The 17,792-nt window shown below is 44.9% G+C and overlaps 1 protein-coding gene across 1 annotated transcript; it reads right to left on the bottom strand.

The window, feature by feature from the left end:
• Positions 1 to 759: 759 nt before the first annotated feature.
• On the bottom strand, positions 760 to 15,569 carry ptger4a (prostaglandin E receptor 4 (subtype EP4) a; the record flags this gene model as incomplete). The annotated part of the gene is made up of 3 exons (XM_084323152.1): positions 760 to 1,608; positions 14,498 to 15,088; positions 15,336 to 15,569. The coding sequence occupies 3 exons, from the start codon at positions 15,567 to 15,569 to the stop codon at positions 760 to 762; spliced, it is 1,674 nt and encodes a 557-aa protein (XP_084179278.1).
• Between the last annotated feature and the right edge of the window lie 2,223 nt (positions 15,570 to 17,792).

The following is a 17,792-nucleotide window of genomic DNA, read 5'->3' as shown; positions in this document are numbered from 1 at the left end:
TCAGGACGAGGATCCAATTCACCGCTCCCTCTCTCTCTCTCTCACCGTGCTGCCGACCACAATCTGAGGTTACTGCCAGCAGCAGGGGACCGCGTCAACGTTTCCACCGTGATCGAAAGAAGGTCTGGCGATTAGAGGCGACACCGTGACGTCACTGACAGCTCGTGAGTCATGAGAGGAAGCGGAGCGACGTCTGTTTTGGGCAAAATGACAGACGATTGTAGTTGAAGAAACAGACGGACCACTGAGGTATTAGTGTGTGGTGCTGAAGAGAGGAACACATGCTCCACGCACGTCTTAGTTTCCTCTGCGGTTCAGTGGTGTGGGGTTAGGGGTTCAATTCCCTGTGTAGCTCGACTGGTAGAGCAGGGCACTAACACTGTTAGGGTTGGGGGTTCTATTCCCTGTGTAGCTCAGCGGATAGAGCAAGGCACTAACACTGTTAGGGTTAGGGGTGTAATTCTCACGTGAGGCGCGTTAGAAAAACACATCTCTGTGTCCGTGCATCGCTCAGCTTCATCAGTGACTGTTTCATAGCGGTGTGTCCGCGTCTTACCACACTCTCTCCGAGTGGTCTGAGAGAGAACAGCCGCCACGTGGTGCACGCTGCGTCTAAAGCAGTCCTCGGGAGAGACCCTGGCGGGGGCAGCGAGCCCCACTCTTTGAGACGGCAAGGGCTCTTTTACCTCCTCCTCCTGTTCAGATTGAGCCTCTGGAGAGGCCTTCAGACTGAGTGAAGATGTTCCGTGTGTCTGAACGTCAGATACATTTCTCCTCCACGACTCCGGAGCTCAGTGACACCTGCAGCGTCGGGTCATTCAGGCCACACCGCAGGGCCAGGTCAACCCCGACTACTGAGAGGTCAGCCCCGGCTGAGAGGTCAGCCCCGGCTGAGAGGTCAGCCCCGACTGAGAGGTCAGCCCCGGCTACTGAGAGGTCAGCCCCGGCTACTGAGAGGTCAGCCCTGGCTGAGAGGTCAGCCCCGGCCACTGAGAGGTCAGCCCCGGCTACTGAGAGGTCAGCGCCGACTGAGAGGTCAGTCCCGGCTGAGAGGTCAGCGCCGACTGAGAGGTCAGCCCCGGCTACTGAGAGGTCAGCCCCGGCCACTGAGAGGTCCCCCGCCATGTACGTCCCTACCCTGGTCCCGTCCCCGGCATTGCTGCTGCTGCCACCTGAGCTCAGGGACTTCCTGGGCGCCGGGGCGTACGGTCCCTCCACACGGCGCTGCTGCTGCTGATAATGGCAGTGCCAGCTCCCCTGGTACACCTCGCTCCCCACGGGCAGGTAGAGGAAGGCGCGGGAGATGGCGTCCACGTCGCCGAAGGCGCGGGACAAACGCACGTCCCGGGACGAGACGACGGAGGACAGCTGGTGCGCGTCGATGAAGCGGAAGTTGGCCCCCCGCCGCCGCCGCGGCGCGCAGATCTTGCGGAACAGGCACTTGACCTTCTGGATGAGCTTCAGGAGCGCCGCCTTGCGCAGCAGGATGTAGATCCACGGGTCCAGGATGGGGTTGAAGGAGGCGAAGCGGATCGCCCGGAGGTCCGGGTTCCGGTCCAGACGGAGCTCCACGGGGGTTTTGTACAGCTGGTTCAGGAAGACCTGCACCTGGAGAGGGAGAGGTGAGAGGGAGAGGTGAGAGAAGAGAAGATAAGATAGACCTGCACCTGGAGAGGGAGAGGTGAGAGGGAGAGGTGAGAGAAGAGAAGAGAAGATAAGATAGACCTGCACCTGGAGAGGGAGAAGTGAGAGGGAGAGGTGAGAGAAGAGAAGAGAAGATAAGATAGACCTGCACCTGGAGAGGGAGAGGTGAGAGGGAGAGGTGAGAGAAGAGAAGATAAGATAGACCTGCACCTGGAGAGGGAGAGGTGAGAGGGAGAGGTGAGAGAAGAGAAGAGAAGATAAGATAGACCTGCACCTGGAGAGGGAGAAGTGAGAGGGAGAGGTGAGAGTGAGAGAAGATAAGATAGACCTGCACCTGGAGAGGGAGAGGTGAGAGGGAGAGGTGAGAGAAGATAAGATAGACCTGCACCTGGAGAGGGAGAGGTGAGAGGGAGAGGTGAGAGAAGAGAAGAGAAGATAAGATAGACCTGCACCTGGAGAGGGAGAAGTGAGAGGGAGAGGTGAGAGAAGAGAAGATAAGATAGACCTGCACCTGGAGAGGGAGAAGTGAGAGGGAGAGGTGAGAGAAGAGAAGAGAAGATAAGATAGACCTGCACCTGGAGAGGGAGAAGTGAGAGGGAGAGGTGAGAGAAGAGAAGAGAAGATAAGATAGACCTGCACCTGGAGAGGGAGAAGTGAGAGGGAGAGGTGAGAGAAGAGAAGAGAAGATAGACCTGCACCTGGAGAGGGAGAAGTGAGAGGGAGAGGTGAGAGAAGAGAAGAGAAGATAGACCTGCACCTGGAGAGGGAGAAGTGAGAGGGAGAGGTGAGAGAAGAGAAGAGAAGATAGACCTGCACCTGGAGAGGGAGAAGTGAGAGGGAGAGGTGAGAGAAGAGAAGAGAAGATAGACCTGCACCTGGAGAGGGAGAAGTGAGAGGGAGAGGTGAGAGAAGAGAAGATAAGATAGACCTGCACCTGGAGAGGGAGAAGTGAGAGGGAGAGGTGAGAGAAGAGAAGAGAAGATAGACCTGCACCTGGAGAGGGAGAAGTGAGAGGGAGAGGTGAGAGAAGAGAAGAGAAGATAAGATAGAACTGCACCTGGAGAGGGAGAAGTGAGAGGGAGAGGTGAGAGAAGAGAAGAGAAGATAGACCTGCACCTGGAGAGGGAGAGGTGAGAGGGAGAGGTGAGAGAAGAGAAGAGAAGATAGACCTGCACCTGGAGAGGGAGAGGTGAGAGGGAGAGGTGAGAGAAGAGAAGAGAAGAGAAGATAAGATAGACCTGCACCTGGAGAGGGAGAAGTGAGGGAGAGGTGAGAGAAGGTGTAAAGGCTGAATGAGTGTTTTTTGTTATAGATTATTATTATTATTATTATTATTATTATTATTATTATTATTATTATTATTATTATTATTATTATTATTATTGTTATTGTTATTGTTATTGTTATTGTTATTATTATTATTATTATTAGTATTAGTATTATTATTATTATTATTATTATTATTATTATTATTATTATTATTATTATTATTATTATTATTATTATTATTATTATTATTATTGTTATTATTATTTCCAATAGAAGGATATGATTTATGGGAATGTTATGATTATCTGTGTAACCACCAGTGGACTCTGTTGTACTGTGGGCGGATCACTCTGCACCTGTCAGGTGGGTCGGCCCACGGCGCGACGGAGATCATTAAAATGGGTGATAGGGATCAGCTGTGGGTTGGTAGCCGACGGGGAAAGCATATAATTTTCTGACCGCTTCGGGAACGCTTTAGAATAGCTTTATCTTAGGAAACACTTTGATCAATTAGAACCACGGTTATAGGTCGCTTTAGGATCACTTTGATCACCTCTCCCATGTAACCTACATTTTCTAAATAAATCGGATCACCACGTCGGTATCTGATAACGGAACTCAATGTGTGGAGACTATTCTTTGGATGGAGCGCGTATGGAATCACTCCCCGTCTACCAGGAAGCGGACACAGGCAGGTGCCGCTACATTAAGTCAGAAAATTGATTTTATTGAAGCCAGGCGAGCTTCAATAAAGTGAAAGAGGACTCGCGCAGATTATTGATAGCGACCCAAGGCAGAGGCGCGCGTCAATAAGTGACAACTGACGAAGAGGACTTGCAAGAGGACTGACAGCATTGTTGAGAGAGGAGCCAGGAGACTGGTTGTGTTTGGAGATCGCTGTGATCAGCAGGAAGGATTGATCAACGAAAGCATCACAGCGAGTGGAGGACCCTCCCTCCCGAGGACAGCAAATGGAACGTGCGTAAGTAGAATTTATGAATGGAATAGAGACTACTACGTACGTGGCGCGCGCACACGGCGCTGTGGAATATAAAATAATTATAAAGCTGTCTTAAGAATTGGTGGATAAATATAAACAAGATGTCAGCTATTGAAACGGATAACATGGATTTGACGGGCGCGGAAATTGAGCTGAAACAATTAATGGCATCACGTAAAGCCAGGCTTGCAGCATGCACCCGCAAGAAAAATGAGATTAATGTGATGATGATATCAAAGGATGAACAAGGAGTAAGAACGGACATGGCATTGTTCAATAAGACACTCAGTGCTTTTAAGATCGCAAATGAGTCTGTACAGCTGTATTTACAGGATGATGATGATGATGAAACACAACGGTATAAACCAAAAATAGATGAATTTAATACATGGGTTAACGATATGGAAAAATGGTTGATGGATGGGAATAAGGAAAGGCAAACTCCAGCCCAAAGTCCAACTGAGTCTGTGATCCAAGAGTCTCCAGTAGAGACTCAAGATAAGCTGGAAAAGGACCTTCAGGCTACAATAGGCCCAGAGGATAGCATTTCCAGGGCCCCATCAAAATCATCCAAATCATCAAAATCATCAGGTGGAAGCCATGCATCCAGGTTATCTGCCGCCCGTCGAAGGGCTGAAAACGAGAGGGCCACCATTCAGGCAAAAGCCGCTGCACTTTCAGCCAGACAAGCCATGAGCCTAAAGGAAGCTGAATTAGAGGCTGAATTAAATCTAAAAAAGGCTAAAGTACAAGCTGAATTAAGTCTGCAGGAGGCTAAAGCCAGGGCTAAATTAAAGGCTGAGAAGGATAAACTTGACTTTGACACAGACATGGCTGTATCAGCGGCCAAACTCAAGATACTGGATGATTATGAGACATCATCACAAACCAACTCATCTAGAACCATGAGGTATCCATCTCAAATTAACCAGCCACCCTCTCAAGAGGACGGATATGTGTACAAGATGCAACCTAGGGATGGTATGAATGATTATGTTGACCAAGCACATGCTCTAGACACCTCAGAAGGACTACCGATATTGCAATCACCGGTAGAATATGCATCCATAAATGCTGTTCCAAAGACCCCTGTGCAAAGACAGCTCTTGGACCAGTATGCATGGGCGCACACACCACAACAACAACCACAGCAGCAACAGCAACAAAAACAGCAGCAGCAACAGCAACAACAACAACAACAACAACAACAACAACAACAACAGCAGCAACAACAGCAACAACAACAGCAACAACCACAGCAACAACAACAGCAACAACAACAACAGCAACAACAGCAACAACAACAGCAACAACAGCAACAACAGCAACAGCAACAACAGCAACAACAGCAACGACAACAACAACAACAGCAGCAACAGCAACAACAACAGAGGCCTCCACAAGCAGTGAGACCCAAACAGCTATATATACAGCCACTACCACCTGTACAGTATCGACCACCACCATATGTGCTACCTCAGCCACAACCTTGGCAACAACCACATGCACCATATCAGCATCAGAACCCTGTGCAGCTTCAGCTACAACCATCTGGAGCTACAGCAGGACAACAGGGTCAAACCCAAACAGACCAGGTTCTATCAAATGGCATGGCAAGACAGAATGACATTACAGATATACTTGTCACACAGCAGAATCTGGCGCTACTCCCAACCAGGGAGATTCCCATGTTTGACGGCGATCCTATGAACTTTAGGTCATTCATGCGAGCCTTCGAGTACGGCATAGAAAATAGAACCACCAGCGAGCAAGATAGACTCTACTTTTTGGAACAATACACCACAGGGCAACCTAAAGATCTTGTGAGGAGCTGCCTACACATGCATCCACAGGATGGATATGCGGAAGCCAAAAGACTACTTAAAGAGAATTTCGGTGATGAAATAAGAATAACAAATGCTTATATAAAGAAGGCCTTGGACTGGTCCAGCATCAAACCGGAGGATAGTCAAGCTTTGCGCGCCTACGCCCTCTACCTGAGAGGATGCAGCAATGCAATGCAGGAGCTTCACTATATGGATGAGCTGGACAATCCATCGAACCTACGACTGATCTTATCCAAGATACCCTTTAGGATCAGAGAAAGGTGGGGGTCCACGGCCTACGACATCCAGGAGTGCACTGGGCAAATAGCCAAATTCAAGGATCTTGTGGCTTACCTGGAGAAACAAGCCAAAATCGCCTCCGACCCATTGTGGGGCAATATTCAGGATTACAGTCCTGACGGAGCTGCCCCAAGGTACCTCAAGACTGCAGCCTCTGTATTACAGTCCTGACGGAGCTGCCCCAAGGTACCTCAAGACTGCAGCCTCTGTATGGCAAACAAGAGCAGGAACAGCGGCTGCACCGGTTAAAGAGAGAAGCAGCTTCGTCACGACAGTGACACCAGTCGCAAACATACCGTCAACCGTCGGTAATGTAGGATGCAAGGCAGATGGCTCTGTGGCTTTTAGAACTCCTTGCTTGTACTGTGCAGGCGATCACTCACTTGAAGCCTGCAGGAGGATAAGAGCTCAGAAACATCTGAACAAAATAGAGTTCTTAAAGGTGAAAGGACTTTGTTTCGGTTGTCTCACTAAGGGACATCTCAGTAGGCACTGTAGCCAGCGGATGAGGTGTCAGCATTGCCAGAAAGAACACCTGACTCTGCTACATATAGAAACAAACGACCAAGAAGGACCGGACGAGCAAAAAGGAACAGTCGGGTCAATGGAATGGAAATCACCTCAACAGGAGAGGACACCACCCCTGACCAAGAAGACTGTGGGTAGTGCTCTGGTGAGGCTTGGTGAAGATAATGGGGCCGGTAAGGTCTGTGCTTTACCCATCGTGCCAGTGAAGGTGAAACAGGCTGACGGAAGTGGGTATGTAACGACATATGCCTTCTTGGACCATGGCAGCTCGGCATCCTTTTGCACAGAGAGCCTCATGAGGAAGCTGAACGCTAAGGGCCGGCAAACATCAATTCTCCTTAAGACAATGGCACAAGAGAAACATGTCCCAGCATATGAGATCTCAGGCCTGGAGGTAGGCAACATCAATGATGACACATTTATTGCACTGCCTACGCTATACACTCAACCAGCAATCCCAGTGTCAAAAGAAAACATCCTTACTCAAGAGGAACTGAAAAAATGGCCCTACCTGAAGGATGTTCACATCACTTACATTGACTCAGATGTGGAGCTTCTGATTGGAGTCAATACTCCGAGAGCCATGGAGCCTCGGCAGATAGTGAACAGCCAGGATGACGGACCATATGCTGTAAGGTCACTCTTGGGATGGGCGGTCTATGGTCCACTGAACGTCAACGCGGTGGATGTGACAAGAAGACCCAAAGCCATCACCAACAGTTCGATAAACTTAAAAGATGGTCAGTATAACTTGCCACTCTCCTTTCGAAAAGGAGATGTGATGACCCCCAACAACAGACAGGTGGCGACACGAGCCATGCACCTGCAAAAGAAGAGGAAGGATGAAGGGTACCATGCAGAGTACAGACAGGTGGCAACACAACGAGCCATGAGCCTGCAAAAGAAAACAGGAAGATCTAAGAGCAGAGAGAAGACTGTAAGATCGAAGAGGAAAGAGGATGGAATATCTAAGACCACAGAGAAGGTACCTCTTCAAGAACCAAGGAAAGATGGCTGTGTCTGGTACATACCCCATCACAGGGTGTATCACAAAAGAAAGAAAGAAAGTGGAAAGAACATGAGTGGTGTTTGATTCACATCGTCATTCCAATGCACCACCATGGCAAACTCTGGAGTGAAGTGGATTGTGGATCAACTTGAAGATTTTTTATTTTGTGACGTGGAATGTTCTCAGTTGTATTGTGGTGATTCACGTGACAGGTGAATCTGCCACGGCACAGCTGATAACATAAATAGCCAAAGAGAACTTCGCCCCTGGTGACTTGGTGGTCATAGTGGACGACACAGCGCCCAGGAATTCCTGGCCGCTTGGACGGATCCTGGAAACCTTTCCGGATAACAAGGGCCTGGTACGAAGTGTCAGGGTGAAGACCAAGAACAATGTACTACAGAGGCCAATCACAAAGCTTTGCCTACTACTGGAGTCAAAGGAGGATTGCCAGCTGTAATAAACACTCGCCCGACCATGTTTTGTAATTGTGTAGGCACAATTAGGGGCCGGTGTAAAGGCCGAATGAGTGTTTTTTGTTATAGATTATTATTATTATTATTATTATTATTATTATTATTATTATTATTATTATTATTATTATTATTATTATTATTGTTATTATTATTTCCAATAGAAGGATATGATTTATGGGAATGTTATGATTATCTGTGTAACCACCAGTGGACTCTGTTGTACTGTGGGCGGATCACCTGCACCTGTCAGGTGGGTCGGCCCACGGCGCGACGGAGATCATTAAAATGGGTGATAGGGATCAGCTGTGGGTTGGTCGCCGACGGGGAAAGCATATAATTTTCTGACCGCTTCGGGAACGCTTTAGAATAGCTTTATCTTAGGAAACACTTTGATCAATTAGAACCACGGTTATAGGACGCTTTAGGATCACTTTGATCACCTCTCCCATGTAACCTACATTTTCTAAATAAATCGGATCACCACGTCGGTATCTGATAACGGAACTCAATGTGTGGAGACTATTCTTTGGATGGAGTGCGTATGGAATCACTCCCCGTCTACCAGGAAGCGGACACAGGCAGGTGCCGCTACAGAAGACAAGACAAGACAAGACAAGACAAGACAAGACAGGAGAGGGAGAGGGAGAGAAGACAAGACCTGGAATGAATGAATGAATGAAAACTTTATTTAACAGATTGCAGAATGGGTACAATACAGTACGGCTCAATACACACAATTGTTAACGGGATGCAGACCAGAGAAAGACGTTTGTTTTGTTTACATCAGGGTCCCCCATTTTCAATTCATAGTGACATTTATGACATACCGATATGCCCTAACATGTTACTTGTTTATTGCACAATGTTGATTCTATTATATGTTATTTGCACATCGTTGCGGGCAAGACCACCCGCATTTCATTGTATACTTGTATGCCGTGACAAATACATCTCTTGACTTGACTTGACTTGACATACACAACATACATGACATTTATGGCATAGGGACATACATGACATACAGGTATTTAGTACTGTTACATTTGTGACATATACGATATGCAAATATACAGTACTGTTACCCATAGATCCTGACAGAGTATATACATATGATGCGGAGGGGACTGTACATTAGGAGGGGGTGGGTGGGTGGGAGAGAAATATACATACGGTGGGGAGAGAATATATACATACGGTGGGAAGGAGACTGTACATTAGGAGGGGGTGGGTGGGTGGGAGAGAAAATATACATACGGGTGGGAGAGAAATATACATACGGTGGGGAAGGAGAGGGAGAGAAGAGAAGACCTGGAGGGAGAGGTGAGAGAAGAGAATATAAGATAGACCTGCACCTGGAGAGGGAGAGGTGAGAGAAGAGAAGAGAAGAGAAGAGAAGAGAAGAGAAGAGAAGAGAAGAGAAGAGAAGAGAAGAGAAGAGAAGAGAAGAGAAGAGAAGAGAAGAGAAGGTAAGGTAAGGTAAGGTAAGGTAAGGTAGACCTGCACCTGGAGAGGAAGAGGTGAGGAAATGGACTGGTTGAGATGAGAGAAGAGAAGACAAGACAAGAGAAGAGATTCCTTAATTGATCCCCTTTTCATTCTGGCGTCATAGCAGCATGGGGGATGGGGGGAGGAGGTACAGGTATGGGCAGGGTAATATAATAAAATACATAAATAAACAATAAAAATGAATCTGAGTTGTGTGTGTGCATATATCTATGTGTGTGTGTGTGTGTGCAAGAGAGAGAAAAAGAGAAAACAAAGTGGAGTGCAGAGTCTGGTCAGTAGAGGGCGCTAGGGTGCCACCCCACCACTCCCCACAGTTGATAAGACTTTAAAAAAGTACTTTGAGTTTGAAATACATATATATTTTTATATTATATAGTTAGTGAGTATAATGTATAATCTGCATTAAAATGTAGATTAAGAATGTTCTATGTTGTCTGAAGTTAGTGATGGGTCACATATTTAGCTGAACGCTTTTATCCAGTCAGCTGTCCTGACTGTGGTGGTTTCAGCTGTCCTGACTGTGATGGTTTCAGCTCTCCTGACTGTGATGGTTTCAGCTGTCCTGACTGTGATGGTTTCAGCTGTCCTGACTGTGATGGTTTCAGCTGTCCTGACTGATGGTTTCAGCTGTCCTGACTGTGATGGTTTCAGCTCTCCTGACTGTGATGGTTTCAGCTGTCCTGACTGATGGTTTCAGCTCTCCTGACTGTGATGGTTTCAGCTCCTGACTGTGGTGGTTTCAGCTCCTGACTGTGATGGTTTCAGCTGTCCTGACTGTGATGGTTTCAGCTGTCCTGACTGTGGTGGTTTCAGCTGTCCTGGCTGTGATGGTTTCAGCTGTCCTGACTGTGATGGTTTCAGCTGTCCTGACTGTGATGATTTCAGCTGTCCTGACTGTGATGGTTTCAGATGTCTGTCCTGACTGTGGTGGTTTCTGGTGTCTGTCCTGACTGTGATGGTTTCAGCTGTCCTGACTGTGGTGGTTTCAGCTGTCCTGACTGTGATGGTTTCAGCTGTCTGTCCTGACTGTGGTGGTTTCAGCTGTCCTGACTGTGATGGTTTCAGCTGTCCTGACTGTGATGGTTTCAGCTGTCTGTCCTGACTGTGGTGGTTTCAGCTGTCCTGGCTGTGATGGTTTCAGCTGTCTGTCCTGACTGTGGTGGTTTCAGCTGTCCTGGCTGTGATGGTTTCAGCTGTCTGTCCTGACTGTGGTGGTTTCAGCTGTCCTGGCTGTGATGGTTTCAGCTGTCCTGACTGTGATGGTTTCAGCTGTCTGTCCTGACTGTGGTGGTTTCAGCTGTCCTGGCTGTGATGGTTTCAGCTGTCCTGACTGTGATGATTTCAGCTGTCCTGACTGTGATGATTTCAGCTGTCTGTCCTGACTGTGATGGTTTCAGATGTCTGTCCTGACTGTGGTGGTTTCAGGTGTCTGTCCTGACTGTGATGGTTTCAGCTGTCCTGACTGTGATGGTTTCAGCTGTCCTGACTGTGATGGTTTCAGCTGTCCTGACTGTGATGGTTGACTGTGATGGTTCCAGCTGTCCTGACTGTGATGGTTTCAGCTGTCTGTCCTGACTGTGATGGTTTCAGCTGTCCTGACTGTGATGGTTTCAGCTGTCTGTCCTGACTGATGGTTTCAGCTGTCCTGACTGTGATGGTTTCAGCTGTCCTGACTGATGGTTTCAGCTGTCCTGACTGTGGTGGTTTCAGCTGTCCTGACTATGATGGTTTCAGCTGTTCTGACTGTGATGGTTTCAGCTGTCCTGACTGTGGTGGTTTCAGCTGTCCTGACTGTGATGGTTTCAGCTGTTCTGACTGTGATGGTTTCAGCTGTCTGTCCTGACTGTGATGGTTTCAGCTGTTCTGACTGTGATGGTTTCAGCTGTCTGTCCTGACTGTGATGGTTTCAGCTGTTCTGACTGTGGTGGTTTCAGCTGTCCTGACTGTGGTGGTTTCAACTGTCCTGACTGTGGTGGTTTCAGCTGTTCTGACTGTGATGGTTTCAACTGTCCTGACTATGGTGGTATCAGCTGTTACACTGACCCTGGAGCAGCTCACAGTGGAGCAGTCCCCTGGGCCAGTTAAAACAGTTAAACTGACCCTGGAGCAGTTTGGGAAGATAGTCCAGCTCCAACGGTGAGGAATGGAGGGAGCCCGAGACTCTTTCCCTCTCTCCCTATCTTTCTCTCTCTCCCTCTCTCCCTATCTCCCTCTCTTTCCCTCTTTCTCTCTCTTCCTCTCTTTGTCTCTCTCCCTCTATATCTCTCTCCCTCTCTTTCTCTCTCTACTGTCCAATCTCTATGGAAAGACCAGACGAGGTCAGAGGAGTTGATAGGAGGATGGCTAGATAATGTTGATATTTAAACATTAATTAAATAATAATACATAATAAATGTATACATGATCATGTCTTAACCTGTAGTGATGCAAAAGCTTGAACCTATTTGATACAGTTTCTGTGCACCCCTTACATCTCCACATTCCCAGCACCTAACCCTGTAACATAAATAGAATAGAATAGAAATACTTTAATCATCCCGAGGGAAATTTGGCACTACAAATAGCTCACAGTAAACATTTAGGTAGACAAAACAAATCACAAATAAGAACAAAAAATTGCCTAAGAATAAAGAATAAAATAAAATACGGTCCGGGATTCACATTTCCTATGTAATGTATGTACATGCTAATATAAATACAGTAACAAATAGATATCTACATTAAGTGTATTGTAAGTGTAATATTGACAATGTTGTTTTAAAAGTAAAAGTCCAGGAAGATGGTAACTTCACTCTGTGCTCAGTGATGCAGTGAGGCACAGTGATGCATATATAGTCTGATCACTGTGCATCACTGAGCACAGAGTGACAAATCAACTCCATTAGTTATATTATTAAAGCTCTGATCTATAATTATAATAAAAAGATCTACTGCACTAACGATTCAAAACATTATGGAAATGTACTAGTGCTATACTAGTGCTATACATTTAATGTGTTATGATGCTGTTAAAGAATGCCTTAATCTGTAGTGATGCAAAAGCTTGGACCTACTTGATAGTTTCTGTTACATTCCCAGGCCAGCAGTATTTATATGCTGTTGATGCAGGGTTTACCTGTTGTATTTTGTATTTCTCTTCATCCATTACTTAATCTTACACCAGATGTATATTTCCCTTATTTTCATTTGTTTGTGGTAACAGTTCACAGTATTTTGTATTTGCCTTTAAAATCTACAGTGAGCATACACTTTATAGAGAACCACTGAAACATTATTCTACATGTCATGTTTTTGTTCCCAAAACTACATTGCGGAGTTTCAAACACACCAAGACACATACACACAACATACACACACATTTCTATCACACTAACGTACCAGGAGTTCTTAAACAACTAAATTAAAAGAGAATTAAAACAAAACATACAACTGCCACCTATTTAAGGTCCCGAACAGTTTTAGAAACATTGACTATCTATTATTATATATTGACTATAGCCACTGCTGTTGTTTACCTCATGTTCAATAAAATTTTTAACATTTTTGGTACATAACTCTGACTCTTTGCCTTTTTTGTCAATGCCAAAACATGTAAGATTGTATGAACTTGAACAAATCAAGTTAGATTCACTTTAAGAAATCAAGTTGTGTTAACTTGAACAAATCAAGTTAGATTCACTTTAAGAAATCAAGTTGTGTTAACTTGAACAAATCAAGTTAGATTTACATTAAGAAATCAAGTTTTGTGTTGAACCAATCAAGTTAGATTCACATTAAGAAATCAAGTTGTGTTTTGAACAAATCAAGTTAGATTTACATTAAGAAATCAAGTTTTGTGTTGAACCAATCAAGTTAGATTCACATTAAGAAATCAAGTTGTGTTTTGAACAAATCAAGTTAGATTTACATTAAGAAATCAAGTTGGAGTTAGTGTTGAACATCATTAAAGTATGTTAACATTACACAATTAAATTGTGTTTACTGTAACGACAAATATGTTGAATCAACATGTTTATTTTAAGTAATCTTAATGTGAATGCAATATGTTGGGTTCACAATCAATAAGTAAGTAAGGAGAACGAGGAAAAGTATGTCAGTTGGACATATTCTGATCATGTGGAACCAATGTACACATTAAAATCAAGTAAATCCAACAAACTTTTTTTTTCAGTGTATGCTCTAAGACCAGAATGAACCATTTGACCGCAGGCTGCAGTTTTGAGAGAGTGCATAGTCAGGTTTTAAACTGTGGATACCAAACAGAAAGAAGACTTTGACAGTAATCTATTTTATTGCACTGTAAAAAAAAACCTGATTTTATAGTATGTCTGCACTTTATGTGCTCATTTCATCATTCATGTATTTTCTATTCTACTCAAACTGAATCAAACCATAAACAAAGTGACCTGTTGGGATGTTAGATCCTAATGTGAAAAACTGTGATTTTATATGTCTGCTCATTTACCCTCATTTGCTATTATTTTACTTATCCGCTGGGTGCATGACCTTTATCATGTTTCCTCCTCCGGAGCTCGGGCCATCAGCCGCCACTGGTTGAAATAATGTTTGTATACGAGTTGGAATTGGTTAAATCAATGATTCAACGTTTGTGTTTTTATGTTTACAAGGTTATTGTGTGTGTGTGTGTGTGTGTGTGTGTGTGTGTGTGTGTGTGTGTGTATGTGTATGTGTGTGTGCGAGTGCGTGTGCGTGTGTGTGTGTGTGTGTGTCTTTGCGCCGCGCGCCAGAGGAAGTGAGAGTGTTTGTGTGTTCTTATTGAATTATTGACCCCAAACAGAAAGACATATACTGTATACACCTAAACTAACAGAAAAACATATAAATTAATGAATCGTTGTTATATGTAGATCAATCCGAGAAAGATCAAATCAAGAATAATAATTGATTTGCGGGCCGGGGTGAGAGAAGTACAACTTACAACGAGTGGAATGGAGCAGATGAGGATCACTGCCGACGTGCCGATGAGCAAAATCACCATCTGAATCTCGGCGCCGGCCAGGTGCCCGAAGGAGCTCCGTCCTCCTCCCCTGCCGCACCGCGGGTCTTGTTCCAGCACGCCGCTCCGCCGCAGGTCCCCAGCGCCCCCCAGCGACATCCTGCGCACGAAGCGCCGGTGCATCCGGATCAGCGCGCCGCACACCAGCACGTTGCAGATCACCGTGGCGAGGATGAGGAGGGAGCTGAAGCCGGCGTACATGTAGGAGAAGGCGGCCTCGCTGCTCACGTTGCTCCTCCACTCCAGGAAGCACCAGGTCATCGGGTGCTGCTGCCTCACCTTGCCGAAACCCATGCTGGGCAGCGCGCAGAAGAGCGCGTTGGAGACGTAGATGGCCAACAGCGTGCAGGCCGCCAGCCTCTGGTCCACGAAGTCGTTGTAGAAGTACGCGTGGTTGATGGCCAGGTAGCGCTCCACCGACATGGCGCAGATGATGCTGAGGCCCGCCAGCGAGAAGAACAGCATGTCGAAGCCGAAGTACTGGCAGAGGGGGTCCCCTCCGGGCCAGGAGCCCTTGAATGAATGAATGAAAACTTTATTTAACAGATTGCAGAATGGGTACAATACAGTTATAATAATATATATATATATATATATATATATATATATATATATATATATATATATATATATATATATATATATATATATATATATATATATATATATATAATAATTATATTAATTATTATTATTATTATTATTATTATTATTATTATTATTATTATTATTATTATTATTATTATTGTTGTTGTTGTACCTTGACGTAGGTCGCGATGGTGACGGGGCTGGCCAGCAGCGTGCCCAGCAGGTCGGTGAGCGCCAGGCCGCACACCAGCGTGTAGAAGGTGGTCTCCTTCTGCTCCTTCCTGGAGCGACACAGCACCACGATGGCGATGACGTTCCCCACCACGCCGAAGATGAACATGATGGAAGGTATGGTCGGAACCATGGTCCTCCCCCCCGTCATCGCGGTGTTGTTGTTATTACTCATTGTATAGCTTCCTCTTAAAAAAAAAATATTTAAACGAATATAAAAAAATTAAAAAAATCAGTTCATATTTGAAAGGTATTATTTACCGATATTTCTTCTCGGTATTATCAACAGGTGCACCATCGTCGCTGTTGTAATAAATGCGTAAAATAAGTCATTCTCCCCAAGAGAGAGAGAGAGAGTGCAGGGTAACAAAACAAACTTTCTCAGAGCTGTCATTCGAGTGGACTCCGTGGATCGATCTCGCTGAAGTGACAGAGTGATGTTCGGTTTGTCCACCGCCAGGTCCCCGGGGTGAGAGGGTTGACTTTGAGGCGTCAAAAAGCCAGAGTTTTGGAGCTTAATCTCAGCCAACGGTGCGCTCGGTTCGTTGAAACGTGTGCGTCTGTCTTCCAGCGCCACAACTCTCCATAGTCTCCAAGTGTCCAGCCCCGCCCGCCCCTCTGTATCACTCTCCCATGCCAGTCCCCCCAGCCCCGCCCCTCTGCCTCATCACTCTCCCATGCCCCCCCCCCCCACCAGCCCCGCCCCTCTGCCTCACTCTCCCATGCCCCCCCCCCCCCCCCACATGCTGTTTACAGTGGCTGGATTACATACACAGCAATGCTTCCAAATGGTCATTCCAGACAAAGACTATTTAATCAAAACTCTGATTACATTTATAGGCACGGGAGGAACCTTTGCACTGAACCGAAATAAAAGGGCTACTGACTGAAGTAAAATGATAAGATCTGGTCCGACAACTAACCATTAATTTAACAAACAAAATAAACTCGTTTAGTGACTTATAGTGGGAAGGAATACATGGCCTCAGATTAATTATCTGAATAAATAAATGTCGGTAAACACTAGTATTAAAAAAAAACACTGGTATTATCAACACACTCATGAAATAGCTTTAGTGAAAAGTTGTTAAAAACTAAACTGAAACTGAACATTCATGAGAAACAGAGTCTAAAGTAAAACAAGCACATAAATGAAATGTAAATAGATTAGATACTGTACAGACAGACTCGAGAGCTACGTATACTACCTGCTTATAATTTGTAAAGAAAAAAATTAATATTGCATACTTCACTGTTCATACTTTTTGCACATGACTGCTCAATTGCACAGCCCTGCTAAATATTCCATCCCACTGTGTTTATTTTTTTATCCTAATTAGTGTATATACTCCACCACATCATGCACAATTGTACAGTCCTGGCCTATTTTATTTTATAATGCTATTCTATTCTATTGTGCTTCTATTTTAATTTAGTTTATATTCCATTTTATTTCATTCTACCGTTATTGTCTGTCCGTTAATGTTGCACCAAATGACCAAATCAAATTCCTTGTATGTGTAAAACTTGGCAATAAAGACCTTTCTGATTCTGATTCTGATATTGATTTTCTATTGGTCGTGATCAAACCTGTCATTGTTAATTAATCTACTCTAAGCCCGCCTTCCCTGCACCAGCAGACTGGCCTCAGCTACACCATGTAACTCTGCTGCTGGATAAAGAAAAACAAATAGTCTCAAATTCTGCAGTTTTCATTCACTTAAGTTAATTACATTGACCTTAATAAACTATTGTCTATTCTAAACATCAGACATGAAAAACCAGTGCACAATGACAAATATACTACACAAAGATATATTGCTAATAACACTTTATATCATTTATGTACTTATTTATATATATATTAGGCTCTCTCTCTATATATATATATAATATATATACAGTATATATTCCTAATCACCAAAAAAAACTACTGTACTATATAGTTGATATATATTTAATATCTCTCTCTTTCAATCTCTCTATATATATTCCTGTAGGTAAACGTAGTGTTTTGGAGAAAGGGTGGTCTCTGGGTTCAGGCAGCGATAAGCTGGTGAGTAGCTGCCTGCTGGTATCTGTGTCCTCTCCTCACTATCGCAGAGTAAATAAAGGAGCCAGCCATGACATCAGCATGACGCAAGGTACAGCCTTCACTCCTAACCAGAGATCCAGGGTCTGGTTACCCGATATACCCCTGTGTCCTCTGCACAATTAGGCATCCTGATTACCATCTGATCCTGGTTCAGTCCGCAGGGATAACTTAACCTCCGTTACACAACCTTTGACTCTTCTTCTGTTTTGTCTTTGTTGTGACAAATAGGGAGTCCACATGTGAAAGCAATTCAACAATATCCTTTATTTAATCCTATATAACAAACAATAATGCACAATGAAT

The sequence above is a fragment of the Notolepis coatsorum genome (assembly GCF_963971535.1).
Source record: "Notolepis coatsorum genome assembly, chromosome: 10".
Classification (NCBI taxonomy): domain Eukaryota; kingdom Metazoa; phylum Chordata; class Actinopteri; order Aulopiformes; family Paralepididae; genus Notolepis; species Notolepis coatsorum.
The sequence above is the reverse complement of the archived record's forward strand: the minus strand, read 5'-3'. Positions and strand labels throughout refer to the sequence as shown.